General features: G+C 39.8%; 1 protein-coding gene across 1 annotated transcript in view; it reads left to right on the forward strand.

Annotated features, from left to right (window-relative positions):
- LOC136778250 (fibrillin-1-like) overlaps positions 1-14958 on the forward strand; it is a 75698-nt gene that overhangs the window by 23592 nt on the left and 37148 nt on the right. The window contains exon 2 of the mRNA XM_066734921.1: positions 8296-8481. Within this exon, the coding sequence (XP_066591018.1) occupies positions 8296-8481 (186 nt within the window). The remainder of the gene's footprint in view (positions 1-8295; positions 8482-14958) is intronic.

Below are 14958 nucleotides of genomic sequence, written 5' to 3' on the forward strand. Positions count from 1 at the left end.
TCATTGAATATTCCCTCGCGCTTTATCGGGACTGAAAATTCTGCCAATAATGAAGAGGCTGAATGATCGAGAGCGAAGCTATGCAATAAAAACACGAAGGGCAAAACTATCGGTGCCATCGCAATTATCGCGACCCATGACTCTCTCTCTCTCTCTCTCTCTCTCTCTCTCTTGTGCCCTGAGAACCTTTTATTCGTAATCGAGGAATGAAATATTAAAATTTCTGAATATTAAAGACTATCGAAACCTGTACAAGAAACATCCGGCGCGGTTGTTGAACGTACGAGCCTCGTTATATTATTGTCGCGTTTCTCGAATGGAGCGAAAAAAGAAAGGAATCTCGAAGAGGAGCTGTGCTCCATCGACAATTATCGATACTGTCTTACATTTTGGTTGCAGGATTTAACTCGGTGAGTATATAAAAACTGGGAGAGTGGAGAAGAGCAGACTGAAAATTGAAAGGGAAAATGTGTTGGAAAAGTGAACGACGTGACACAAAAGGTCCCAGGAGCAATAATGCTACGCCATAACCATTGATGGTTGCGCGGCTCTCTATTCCACTGCAAAGAGTGGGTTAACGAACCATGCTAGCAATATCGCACGTCCAGCTTATTGTAGTGAGGCAAATCAACGCTTGGACAGATTTCGACATTTCTCGCGGATCCATTGTAACCCATCCGTGCTAATCCAGCAACAATTAAACAACGCCGCGCAGACGTGCATAAAAAAATGCCATTTCCGTTCTTCCAGCTGAAGCAACGTCGCAATTAATAACTTATCCTCGTCCCGAATAGCTGCGGTGAAAAAGTGGAAATGCGATTTAGCTTTGCTTTATTAGTTTAATGCTTCTTTCCTACGCGCTTCTGGGATTCCAACAAATTTTCCGTCTCGATAGATTCGTATGTGGTGAATAAGTTCTCATACGTCATTCGGAGTAAATTCATGCGAGTCCTCGAAGGCTACCTATGCGAATAACGCCGAGAATCCTGCTGCTGCTCGAGTCTCACTCATGCATCCATGAATCGATCGCTGCTTGCAAGGTGCACACACACACACACACACACACGCGCGCGCGCGCAAGTACACGTTCGAGTGTATACGAGGAGGGGGGAGGTACGATAAGTCTCGTGGAAATGAATTCACCGCACACATTGGACCAGTAGTAGACTCGCGGTGCTCTTCGCACGGCGAACGAGAAAGAAAATGTATCTTTTTCCAATTCTTGGGAGAACTTTTCCCCATTTCTTAATTATCCTTCATTTCATCTTACGAGTTCCTCCTTCGGTTGGTTTGCATTATTCCAAAAGTGAAACTGATTACGAACGAAATTCCGTTGTTTATTTTCTTGCGATAACTGATTTTGGCAATATAGTTTCTTGAATATTAAAAGTTTGAGCGAAATTCGTAATATCCAAACTCTGAGGGAACATTTGGCAAAACTGGGTCACGATCGTTTGTTAGTATTTTCCCTATACTAAAAGATATAACGAATTAATTATAATTAAAAACACATACTTGCGTAATAAACTAACACTCGTTAGAATTATTTATATTAATTTACATTTTAACAGGTTGATATTTCATCACTTTTGCAAAAATTGCATTTGCTTTATTTTGCACACGTTCCACTACAAGAATGTAGCCACGTAGACAGGGCGTATAAATCGTTCGAAGATAATCTAGAAATTCAAACATCCGGCGCGGCGTTCCGGGGGCCTGCGAAACAAATTTGCGCGGGTGTCCGTCGTCTGACGTGCGAGTCGAGTCAGGTCGGGCAGCGGCAGATTAAACGGGTATACAAGACTACAAGAGTCATTATGTAGAGCTGCTGGCTTATCAGAAGTCGCGTTACCTTTGAACAGAGGGCACGAACGGTATTTTAACGGTAATACACGGCGCGCACAATCGTCCCATTGTGCATGCCTCGTGCCTCGTACGGTGCCTCGTATACCTCGTGGCAGCGCGCGGTGTCCGCGAGGGAGCCATTGCCGAAAGTCGAAAAAGACGAGCGAAGAATGTCCACATCCTCGTAACTCAACGGCAAATATTTGCGAGAACCAACAACGCTAATAAGCGCGAGATTTTGCTCTTTGTGGACTTAGCCTTGGCTTGTTTTACCCGTGAAATCTCGTATGCGTCACTTCACTGCAATATCGACCGCGGGCAAATGTGCATAGTTATAGCTATACGCACAAGGATTCTAATCGATTCCGGAATTTAAATTATAAACACGTGCTATGATCCGTGCAGCTAATCGGGATATGTATTATTCGTATGTGTAATAATGAGACAAATTTAAAATATGGATTTTAAAAGTAGTTCGATTAAAAGAAAATGCGCGGAGAATAATAAATTCGTGTTACGAGAGCTTTTCGGATCTCAGCTGTTTTAGCAATATTTGAAAGCACGTTTAATCGATACGGAACGTTTAATCGCAGAGTCGAGGCTTTTTTATTTTACAAAAGCTTTCGTACTGCAAATGATAAATTATAATCGCTGCACTACAAGTTTCCAGAAGCTTCTTGATGCATGCATTACACATTCGACTATGCAGATTAATATTTGAGACTTTAATCATTCGAGATATACTCTTACTATCACCATAGCTCCAGAAACACTTGCAATAATACGTAAATGCAAATGAATTTCGATAAAGCACTAGGAACTCTTGTAACAATTATAACTTTGCAGGGATTCGCATTAAAATTTCTCTTTTATATATTTTTATATACCTTTCATCAAGCTTCATCATTCGCGTTATTAATCGACAGAAAGCAATATTTAATCATTCTCCGTAAAATGAGGTTGTAACGAGCATCAGGTTTTGATTATTAAATTCATTAAAAATAATCCAACAAGATTTTCTCCCTGCTTATATTTTAACCAATCCTTTCCACGAGGTAAATATGCTACAGCTGTAACAATTATCTAACCATGTGTGGTTTGGAATTAGCGATAAGCAATAATTGTGCTTCATCTTGTCGAAGAACGCAAGTGGGGGGGGGGGGGGGGGGGGGGGGTGAGAGGGACGAAGGATACTTTGATAGCTAAAGGATCAAGGGTTGGTTTATCCTTCGAGTTAGTCGGGACGCGCAGCAGTTAGGAGTGAGTGCGGAGTAGAGAGCACCTGGTTCGCGGAACCAGCATTACCATCTCGTTTGCTGCAATTACGCTTGGCTGAATAGCGAGAAAGGCTATTAGGTTCGCGTGTAACCGGGAGCTCGACCACTCGATATAGTATGTATATATATATATATATATATATATATATATATATATCGATAGAGTTTTTATAATAGATCCGAATGTCCTGCCAATAACAATTAAGGTAACACGTTCGAAACTGCGCACACCTTTCGGGCCACTGACCGCTCAACGCCAACTGGATGCATAATTCAACAGCTTTCTCACAATTTTATTATAGTATCACGGATAGCTATATATATATATGTATATATATATAGATGTCTACCGAGAATTTTTCATAACGAGCGCGCAATAAAATGAATAATTGCTCGGGCGAAAATTGGCAAAGATTCTTGCAAGGTTTCCAGAGATGAACGTTTTACCGGATGTAGGCGTCATTGCTGATGGCTGACCCAGTTTAATCGAGGCTGGAACGAAGGGCAAATTAGGGCCGTGTCTAATTAAACGTCAGAGCTTAATAATCGTGCAAATTGCATTGTAAAACTTGTACGCTTCTCGAAGCTGAGCACTATACGCGTATAAGAGCGCAGTTATGCTATATACTATGTCATGTTATACTGCAAAAAATATAGTTAAAGGACACTCGAGCGTTTATTATTGTATCAAACTTGGCCATTTTGCGTGCTTCATATTTTTTTTACGATCAAACTGTATATATTATACTTTTTTTTAGTAATACTTTGTATCATTAATTGCAGTATAATTTACAAATATTTTTTTGCGTAAGTTATAGCGCAGCTTGAAATCTAACAAATCCAAATTTTATCAACGATCTTGTATTCATCGACGGATTGTTCGAGTTTTAAATAAATTTCTTCAAAGTTTGAAATATAATTTCAGAAAAGTATTCGAGCATCTTTGAATAAATGCTCGCGACTAAATTCTATGCATTTCCGGTTTCTGAGGTAGGTATAATTTGCGGTATAGAGAAAGATAGAGGGAGTAGGGGTTATGTACAAGGTGAGTAAGGCTACTCTTTGGGACTCCTCTAAGCGATTGCGAGTCCAGATATGGCGTGTGGAATCGTCTCGTTTAATCGGCGACAAAATGAGCGTGTACCCAGCCATATAATATGTATACCATATACTATATACATACGCTATAAGCGCTTGTCGAGGTGTTGCCGATGTCTCGTCTTCTGGAATTACACCGGATGCAGCATGCATAATTCATCGAATTAAACGATGTACGCATTACAACGAAAGTAAAGATGAAATTGGACACCAGTGTACATACAACGCGACCCCTTGAAAAGCTTAACCCGTGCAGCCTTGGCGAGTCTAAAATTCCTATTAAGCGGATGAATAAACTTTTCATTAATATTAAACGAGATTAATCGATGCTCGTAGATCAAAACTGATCGAGAAGTAGCCGATAAATTACTTGACAACTGCAGAAAGCTTGTAATTAAGTTACAGCGATGTAAATAAATCAGCCCCTGCTTTATTATCCATATATACTCGTAGGAAATTCGAAGAATGATGGAAAATAATGATACCAATCGTCTTTATGCAGAAGAGGGACATTTGGACCAATTATAACGAAACGATAAATTGTTATGGTGTAGAGTATACGTATATATACATATATACATTGCATTAGGAAAATGCAAGACAAGTTGCTGTACGGAGAGGAAACAAATACTTTATAATAGCAGAGAATTCGAGTGCATATCTAAGATTGTTTATGTTGATACGACGCGACGAGGAAAAGCGGAGGAGCTGGGAGTGACTTACTTAGCGAATAGCGCTTGTATAAACTTGACAAGTTTCACGAAGGATAACACACTCTCGTTGAAACTGATTCGAGGTTGACTCGAGCAAAACCTTCGACGAAAAAGGAACAAGTTCTCGCCAAGACGATAAACTTGAAAAGCAAATCTTCGGCAAGGGAAGGAAAGCTCTTGGAATAATGACGGTTTATCGATCTACGCAAATATTAACGAGAAAAGAGCTTCGCTATTAGTGATAAGGACGAGAGTAGTGATTCTCTTACGTAATTACACATTTTAGGCACAATTAGTTCTCGGATTATACCACTGTGGATGATTGCTGGCTATTAAATTCACTTCGTGCACTTGAATACAAACATAATGAAGGTAAGGGTGTGTATATACATATAGTGATAGTAGCACACGTGTGTATTATCAGTGCATCCATCGTCACCTTTAGACATTTTCTTTGGGCTTTTTTCGTATAATAAACGCGTGCTACATTTTCTCACTTGGTTTATATTCGTATTGAAATGCACCGAGCAAAGAGCATCTCATTATTATGCGCACTATATATATATATATATATATATAGATATATATACTAAGAGTCTCGTGTTGTTTACTCATCATGCAAAACGTTATACGGGTACAGCAATTATCAGATTTATAATTAAAATTATAAAGACCCTGTCCATATATACCCAGTTGATGCAGAATTTAATATCGTAACGATGAAGATTTTTGCAATGGCAAAAGGGAAGTTAATGCACGAAGCTTCATTTTTCTCTCTTGTGGCTGCACGGTTTTATGTCATTTCCCGTTTGCGGAAACAGATTTAGCGACGACAGCGGAAACCGTTCTCGTTAAGTACATCGAAAAGCTTGGAAATTGCATTCTCAAGGACGAAGGAGCAGGTGAATATTGTGGGGAACGAGGCAAGAGGGGATTTGGATAGTGAACGACTAATTTCTCAATTCGACCGTCTCGAATCAAACGGTGACTGCGGCTTAGCACTCGAACTCTAACGCTTGGAAGTCCAAAGTTGAAAATCACCGAAAGTTTTCGTTGATCCATGTACCATTTGATCGCAATAATGCGCGCGATACTCCGGCTACCATTTAATTGCTTGTTTACATGCTTGCTGCGCGTACTAATTAAGAGAACTATCCACAACAGGTTATGGGAAAATTAGTTTTGTCTGCCCTGCAAGTTGACTCTCTCGACGGAACAATATTATCGAAGCTCGTGCAAATGGAATCTGCAGCTTCGCCTTACATTCTAATCGGATTCGTCAAAGTGCACGGAAGTAAACTTGTAACATTTAGGAAAATTAACGGATTCCGTAATGGATGGCAAAGTTTTGTCAAGTTGTAGGGTGAAACCGTATATATATATATATATCTGGATCATGTATGTAAACAACGAAGCATAAGGATCGCGCGCGAGTTTTTATTATAACGAATAAAAAAGTCTCTAATGAAAAATTACCTTTCATCGAGATATATATATATATATATATATATATATGGTATACGAAGCATTAACTGCAATTACACGTGTACAGGAGCGTTTGATGATGCATCCGAGAGTATTAATAAAGTACAAGCAGCGCAGAATATCAAACAAATTCAGATATTCATCGATTATGAAACCGTGAGCTCCGAGTACCGATCGTTTTAATACACATTCTGAACGAACGAGAATATTGGCCCGCTAAACGCTGCGGAGACGCTAATTAAAGCGACGCACGATCGTTGTAACAAACGAACGTGGTGGAACTTTAATTCGAAGCCAACGATGTGTTTTGTAAAATCTCTAATCCCTTAATGGACTCCCCTCTCTCTCTCTCTCTCTCTCTCCGTCTATATAAATTATATTCGTATATATATATTATAGTATATAGAGAAATGTTTGGTCGTATTAGCAATTAAAAGTTTATTTAGCAAGTGTACTATTATGAAGCGACTTTGTATTTTAATATATATATATATATATAGTAATAGCTGTTATCTAGGTTTGCGTGGAGGAATGAATGGCAGAATTGAGTCATTCCTCATTGAGGCGAACGAGGACACCGGCTTTATCTCAATTAGCAGCTGTTCCTAGTAAAATTCTGACGGTGGTTATCGCCGAACATAAATTAGTTGGTTAATAGTGTTTGGTTCGAATTTCAAGAGTAGTCTCGGCCACTTATTCGTTATGATTATACAATGGCGCCGTCTGCTTGCTTGTTAATTACTCGGATTTGATTATGCACGATCGCAAAGCACCTCGAAATTTCTTGTCTCCTGGTTAACCATTAGCGAATTTGTCGAGCGAAAAGAGCCTCGACGAAATTCCACTCTACTAATTATAAGCCTCTGACGAGGACACATCGAGACTCTTCCTATCCTGCAATTATCTCCACTTTTTCACAATACTTAATCGCGTACGTGACCATATCCCAATGCTAATATCATTATTAATAATCCCTGCAAACTGTCGGAGCTCATAAATATTTTAATCATCAATTTTGATTAAACAGAGCTGCTTAAGCACCCTTATAATTGTCATTTCGTTGATTCGATAAAAAACGACATGCCATGCGAGGAATAACTTGTGATAAGCTAGCAATATTGCTGAAGAAAAGAGATCGAGGTATGAATACAGGGGCTGGATATAAGTTTTCAAATGGCATGTACAGCCACGAAGACCGTACAGCGAAGCACAATGAGAATGTAACACAAAAGGATCGAGAAAAAGAGTCAAGGAGAGACGTGGGTGGTATTTTTCGATACAAGTGGAAAGTGGCAGGAACGTGAGAAGCTACGAAGAAAAATTCTTCTGGCCTAACACCGATTATTAGAGCTTTTACTTCTTACTGAGAGCCTCCAGCTTGAATGGCACATCAGGATTATTATGTTACCGCAGCAAGGTTATTAAATTTTGATATACACTCGATCGACACTGTCTACCACGCATTAGTATCTATTAGCGACTCGTCTTCTCCTCCTCTTTTGAAACTATCAAACACCTGGGCAAACTCTAATAAATGTCATCGAAAGTTGCGAAGGAGCAAGGGGCCATAGTCACTCTCGTTTAAAGACGTTATTTATTAAGCATTCTTCGTTGTGCAATGTAGCCCACCTTCCATTAATAATTCTTACAGAATAACTTATCTGCTAAAAGGTTTTCAATGATCATTTTCTGCCCAATATCATTCGAATAGCTCGCATACTTTTGTAAGCGCGCGATCACCTCAAAAAGCTCGTTTGAAAGCGCGCTTAGATTAACAAGAATTTTGTCACTTAGCTATTTGCCCTTGGATAAAGCAGAGCTGTTACTTGGTTTTTGTCATTAAACGCTTTTTGCTCGGCTTGTTTTTTTTTTTCTAGGAGCCCTCGGGAAGTGTCCTTTGGTGCAGCCACCACAGTGGGGCGCGGTGAGAGAGAAGGTCCTGAAAGATGGCACTCTGCAGATTGTCTACTCTTGTGAACCTGGACGTAGACTGAAGGGCCGCAAGATAGTGACGTGCACGGCTGATGGATGGGACTATCCGGTACCGAGATGTGTGCCTTTCAGTAAGTTTATTAAAAAAGTCAAAGGGAAGAAGGAGCAAAGCAATAAGCACGACAATAAAAGCAATTAATGAATAATCGCTGTACGTTGGTCGTGATAACCGACAAGTTTTTTTTGCAGAAAGTATAGAAAAAGAGTGTCGAGTGTCAGCAGGAAATCAATACTATAATACTCGTGCATCCGTGACGAATGATAACGAACGGTGTCAGCCATGTAAATGATCCGTGAAAAAAATCGCGATCACTTTTAAAACGTTAAATCGATTTTTGCCTGATACGCTTAGGTTTGAAATTGACTGAACCGATTTATCACGAACGAAGTAGAGATGGTAGAATTTCGAAGCTACCCAGCGTAATTCTCGCGAGCTTCGCGCTTGTTTGGCTGGTTTTCATTCTGCGATAGACGCGATTTGCTCGTTATTTCTGCCTACGATCTTTCTCCTCCTCCCATCACTGCGCAAAAACCAATCACGAACGTGTAACAAAGAAAATCCTTTTTTCCCCTTTACGTGTTTCCACCAGGCCCATGCCAACTGTTATGCTACAAGATGTTTAAGCTCGAGTGGATTTCGTTGAAGAAGTTTCGGACGAGAAGATTTTCTTAATTGGCCCGCGCACAGTTGGCCGGTGCTTAAAACCAATAAAGGTCGTAGTGTATAAAGGGGGATTAATTTTGACAAGGATCGTATTTGAGCTGCAAGAAAAGTTAAATGGTAGAATCGAGATAAGGTATACATTTTGACTGAAGCAGCTGACTGAGAGCCAGTAGATTCGAACAGCCATTAACCTATTTTAAAGAGAACTCGTTTTTTGGCCTCTCTTGTACTACTTATATACCTAACTTGTTCGTAAGCTACCAACGCTAAAAGCATAAAAATCTGTGAAAGCTTTCTTTTCCTCTCTTCCTTTCGCGAATTTCCCTCTGCACGATCGCTACAATCTTTCCCCATTCGTCTTTTACCTTGCGACTCTAGCATCTTTCAGGATTTTACGACCGGATGATACGACTTTACGGCAACACTGCAGGCCATTACTAATTACGCTATACGTAAACAAAATAAACATAAAGACAAGAAACCCATAAACTTTGGCCTCTTATTTTTCTATTAAACAAAGAGCTTCATGGCCTGCAATGACAGCATAAAGCAACGTACGTACTTCCTCTTTCTAGTTTTTTCATATAAAAATCCTAATTTATGGCTTAAATAGAATACTCGTTATTACCTGGACGGCTATAATGAAAATGTTTTCAGTTTGGTCAGTTAATAAAGAACGACTTTCCTTTATCATCGAGATAAAGCAAGGAGTGTATAGTTGGATGAGTCGCGTCGTGCAGGTGCGAGTCTTTGTTGAGAAGAACGAGATTCGATAAAAGGAGCGGAGGAAGAGGCTGATAAATTATATATATATATATAGATAATATAACTTTACGTGGTAATAAACAACCACTTAAACGCGAAGCATGAAAGACTTGGATTTCGTATTTTCTCTAGTATCACAATTTTCAAAATCTACATAATTGGTACGAAGAACAGCAGAAGAGCTCTGTGCAACATTGTTATTTCCCCTCACTCTTCTGGTACCACTGACATATCAGGATCTCTGACAACCCTGTGAACGACTCCTCCTCATCCTCGCCCTTCGCCCCAATCTCTTTTTAAGTACCCTAATACACTCGAGTACATTAAGCTCGACCCAATTTGAAATAATCTCGAACTTCTCATACTTATAAACACATTATTGTCGCGAATAAAAATAAGAATAACTCACCTTGGAAATTCTCCCTTTTTTTAAACGTTCGTTAAAATGCCACGTTCGACTTTCATGGCACGCAACTATATAACAAAGAATATATGATATTTATCGCGAGTTAGATTATCAAATTGGCATTATATCAGTAATGGTTCTATATCAAGGTTGGATGATGTCTAGAAGGATGGATGTCAGGTAGCTTAAAAGGAAAAAGAGGAACGATAACGAATGGCTTTTTCGTAACGCGACGCCTCCCAAGGGCGGCCAACCTGAAAGCACCCTTTCCTTTCTAAAGCGGGATCGAAAGCAACGGAATTTCGCTTTGATTTATTGCTCGTGTCTCTTGTCGCATCGACCACCGCGATATCTTCTTTCCTCGACGCGAGCGCTTTGTTGCTCCCGCCAGATCCAAGCCCCGCAATATTCACTGCAGCGAAAACTTGCCGGAGCCCGGGCGCTTTTAATGCGTGCAAAATCAAGATAAAGATTGATTAGCGCCGCATTTTTGCAAAGGTCCGCTTCCTCAAACTTCCTCCCCTAATAGCTTTCAAAAGTCTATTAATCCTCGCGCGCGCTTTACCTAACAATTTATTAATTTCTCATCACTCTTATATTTCTACCTTGACACTATAGCGTGCTGTAACTTTCAAGAAACTCGATAAACTCTCCCATCGGTCCAATTTGGTATATGCATGTATATGGATATCGTGTATTTTAATTACTACGGAAAAAGTAAATAATTTCTATAAACATACATTTCTCAACAATGGAAATAATCCGTCAACTTTGCGACGCGCTGCGAACACTCGCGTGTTTCGGACGTTTGAAAAGGGCCCAGAATGGACTCGTTTCCGGATGAAGTAATTTTTTGTCGAAAGGCCGCTATTGTATGCTCTTGGCAGGGACCTCGTGAAAGAAGACCGCGACGCGAGGGGTCACGCTGCTCAGCCTCGCTGTGAAACAGCCGAGGCGGCCCATCGTCAAAGAGCCTAAGATATCAGAACGTATCTTTACAAACCACGCGTGCCTACATAGTTGGTCCGACTCTACCCTACAAAAATTTCTGTCGTATAAAAAAACGAGGAAACTCTCATCTCTGGCAAATATTTCAGAAAGCAATATTTGCGAAGCAAGCAGTCCCTAAAATTATAATACATTTACCTTGATCTAATTTCGTTTGAAAGACAATATCAAAGGGATAAAGAATCTTTCGAGTTTTCTTGCTTTTGTTTAAAATTTACAATATTACTCGAGAGTTTGGCCTATTTTTGTTTGTAATCGGATTGAAACTAGATCTAAATAATAATCGTTTGTGCCATAAATTTCGTTCAAAATCAGACCTTTTTGTACTCTGGAAGGGGAACGCAAGGGTTGGTAGGGATTTATAGCGAGGGTAACGCTCGAGGGCTTTGCTGAGAAATCTGACTGAGCTCTTTTAACGGGGGAGCCCTTGGGAGATGGCTGATTATCGTTCCTAAACTCGTTCGACAGATTCACCATCGAACATAAAACTTCTACTTATTTCTCGCGACTGATTTCATCGGGATCGCATGGTGCCAGATTGTCCCTCGCTTCCTTCGATAAATCTTTGATCTCTGCTAGCTCAATACCACTCGATATTTATCGAGTTTAAAAAAACTCAGCGTTCTTTAATCAGGAATTCTTGACAATCCTGCGAATCACCTGACATGAAAATGTGTCCCGACAGACACCGACGTTTCGATGAACACTTATTCTCTCGTAAATGTTTTTCTTGCTACAATTTTCAATATATTGGAACAACGAAATAATTTTCTCTCTTCTGAAACTAATGCAGAGTAAAGCAGGAAATGTATTGTCGTGTATAAGCTAAATTTTAATACTTCTGATAAGAAACAATGAAAGGGAAATAGCTATTTCTATTAAGAATGATAAGAGTAAGAATTTCTACTCTTGAAACGAGACAAAAAATGCTGCCATTCGATTTTAATATTCTCCAAATTCACTCATAACGACAGCACTATGAATGATAAAACTCAACTCACACATTCATCAAAGGTGGAACGTATACTGCTGTATTTATTTAAGCTTATCACAAAGTGGCTTTTGACATTTTTTTTGTAAAATATTGGAAACAGCCAATCAACGCTTACTACCCAGCAATCACGTGGGAAGGTTGGGGGGTATTAAGCCACGATGTGTGGTTTCGTTCAATTTATTATATATTTGACTATTTACAGAGTACGAATAACACGTTGTAAAAAATGTTGCCAGATTTATGGTTTTTTTCAGCTTTCTTAACAAACGATCTAGCCTTATCATAATATATCGTACTAATTGTCTAGTTTTGAATCGCTAGTATTTTCAAGAGACACACTGAAAGCTTACGAGGTATTTTCAACGTTTTATCGTGATTAAGGTGTCACATCTCCGTGTTATTCCAATTTGCCGTTGGCGGTGCTAATCCAAGCAATTAAGGCGACGCTACCTGTTTGACGATGTGGTTAATTTCCGCTCGGCTAAAGTGTAAACTGGTATAAATTCAACTCTTGCCAGATTACAAATTTTGAACAAACGGCGTCATGGCTTTCATTCGACTTTTTATCATTATGAAATAAGCAATTAATTAAAAATTTGAGACTTTACCAAGTACAGGGTTCGACGTTTAAAACTTATCAGAGTAATAAAGATGCAAGAAGACTGTATCTCTCTAACTGCAAGGAATATTACAATTCTCCATAGAATATTTTCAAAATCTCTTGTATTTCCATTCACAGATGTCTTATGCAAAGATTTTAAAGTAGGTGTATAGACAAAAAATTTGGTAAAAAATGAACAAAATTTAGAAATATTATATATAGCACTAATAGTATGCACGTGCACTATTTAACATTCTTAATTTTGCTTTCATTGTGTCGGTATGCACAGATTTCTATACAGTATGACTTCTGGTGGTTGAATGTATGGTCGAGTAATACACAGAGTATGAAGTGTACAAGCGACGTCTCACTGAAAACTCACGCGGAGATATAAAGTCCACGAGAATATCATAGTTCAGTGTGTTTGTATTTCTGCGGAAAGAAATCCCCACAAAGCCGAGAATCCTTCCTGGAATAATCGAAAATCTACGGTACAACGTTAGTACGAAGTCGACAAAATATCTATTTCCTTTATCCGGAAAATCGAGAATTGCGAACCAATGTTTATAAAGTATACCTCTCACCACTTTATTACACCTATATATATAATGCCAAATAATTGAATGAAATACTAATTAATTATATATCAAACGTAAGACGAGGATCAATGCAAATAATTATTACCAATCGAACGACATTTTCCTACAACTTTTTGTCTCTGAGTAAAATATTTATAACTATTTTCTAATAAAAGTGATTTAAAGCAGATAGTGTCATTTGTGACATGAGATATGAAAGTTATTTTACATTTTATTAGACCGAAGGACTTTTATTAGGTGAATCAGAGTGAAAATATCTTTAGTTAATATTTACTGAGACATATAGCAGCTCCGACTGTGGCTTCAATCATCTTTTCCTCTCTTCCGCTTCGTGTATATATATACGAATGCACGAAGACTGTTGGTCAATCGCCTGGCCACTGACCGATCGATCAGGTGTTAATTGGCGTAAACACCTCGCACCCAGTTCACTGTACTTTTTCCCTCGCACGAAATCTTAATGTCCCATTCATAACACTGTCTAATCGATTCTCTGCACTGCATCAGAAAACCCTAAAAACTTTCTATAAAAAAATCGATCAATCGCAACCTCTTTAACAAATATATAACCAGTTTAAATCGAGGCACAAATTATACCAATTTGATCGGTCGAAGGAAGTTTGAATCAGCCACCAGAGAAGTTACGATAATTTAACCTGGCTACTGCAGCTTCCTGGAAATTGTATCGCGCCAGCGAGAACAACGCAGATATGATGGATTCCAGCAACAGTAGGAGCGATAATTCATTTCCCAACAGCCAATTGTCGCTTCGGTTCTCGAGAGTGGCGCACAATTCGTAGTTTATTGTCTCGAGTCAACATTCACGAGAGGTTTCCATATACCGAAAAGGATGAAAAAAACTTCCGAAGGTTGAAATGACAAATAACGCTTGATCTCTCTCGTTGAGACGCGCAGTGCGAAGCACGCATGGATATCTCGAACGCATCAACCTCGCGCGCCTCGGATTTCGCGATCTTGGTGAAAAGTCCGGTTGCGTTAGCTGCTGGCACGTGACACTTTGATCTCTCGACGGCGCGGCAGCGGCCACCAGACGGGTGTTTACGAGGGGCCGCGACCGGCGATTAAATCGCCGTAACTCAATTATCTTTCTGGACGCGCGAGCTGTGCAATGATATTGGGAGGGGGCTGGAAAAATGGAGGGGGGGGGGGGGAATTGTCTTACCCCCCTCCGAGCTTGGAGGTAACGTCCAAACGAATATCCCATACCGAATACAACGAGGGTCTATGCATATGTACCATCAGCTGATCGTCCAATCTCATTAACCGGAGACACCTCGCAACAACCCCGCTTCCGCGTTGAACGATGACGTTTGAAGGACAAATCCTTCTGCTGGGCAAAGGAGCGTCCGCTATTCTCCTGCGAGAATTCGTCGCGGCTTTTTCATCATCTTAATATGGTAATGTTCACGGAGCTAGATTACTCGTCTCCGGCCTCGTGCACGCCAGATTCGATCGGATCACCCTGGATCCACCAAAGCTGCAATTAAGCT

Source organism: Prorops nasuta, unplaced genomic scaffold (assembly GCF_024137725.1).
Source record: "Prorops nasuta isolate Cenicafe-Biocafe unplaced genomic scaffold, Cenicafe_Pnas_1.2 PNAS00014, whole genome shotgun sequence".
NCBI classification, from domain to species: Eukaryota; Metazoa; Arthropoda; class Insecta; order Hymenoptera; family Bethylidae; genus Prorops; species Prorops nasuta.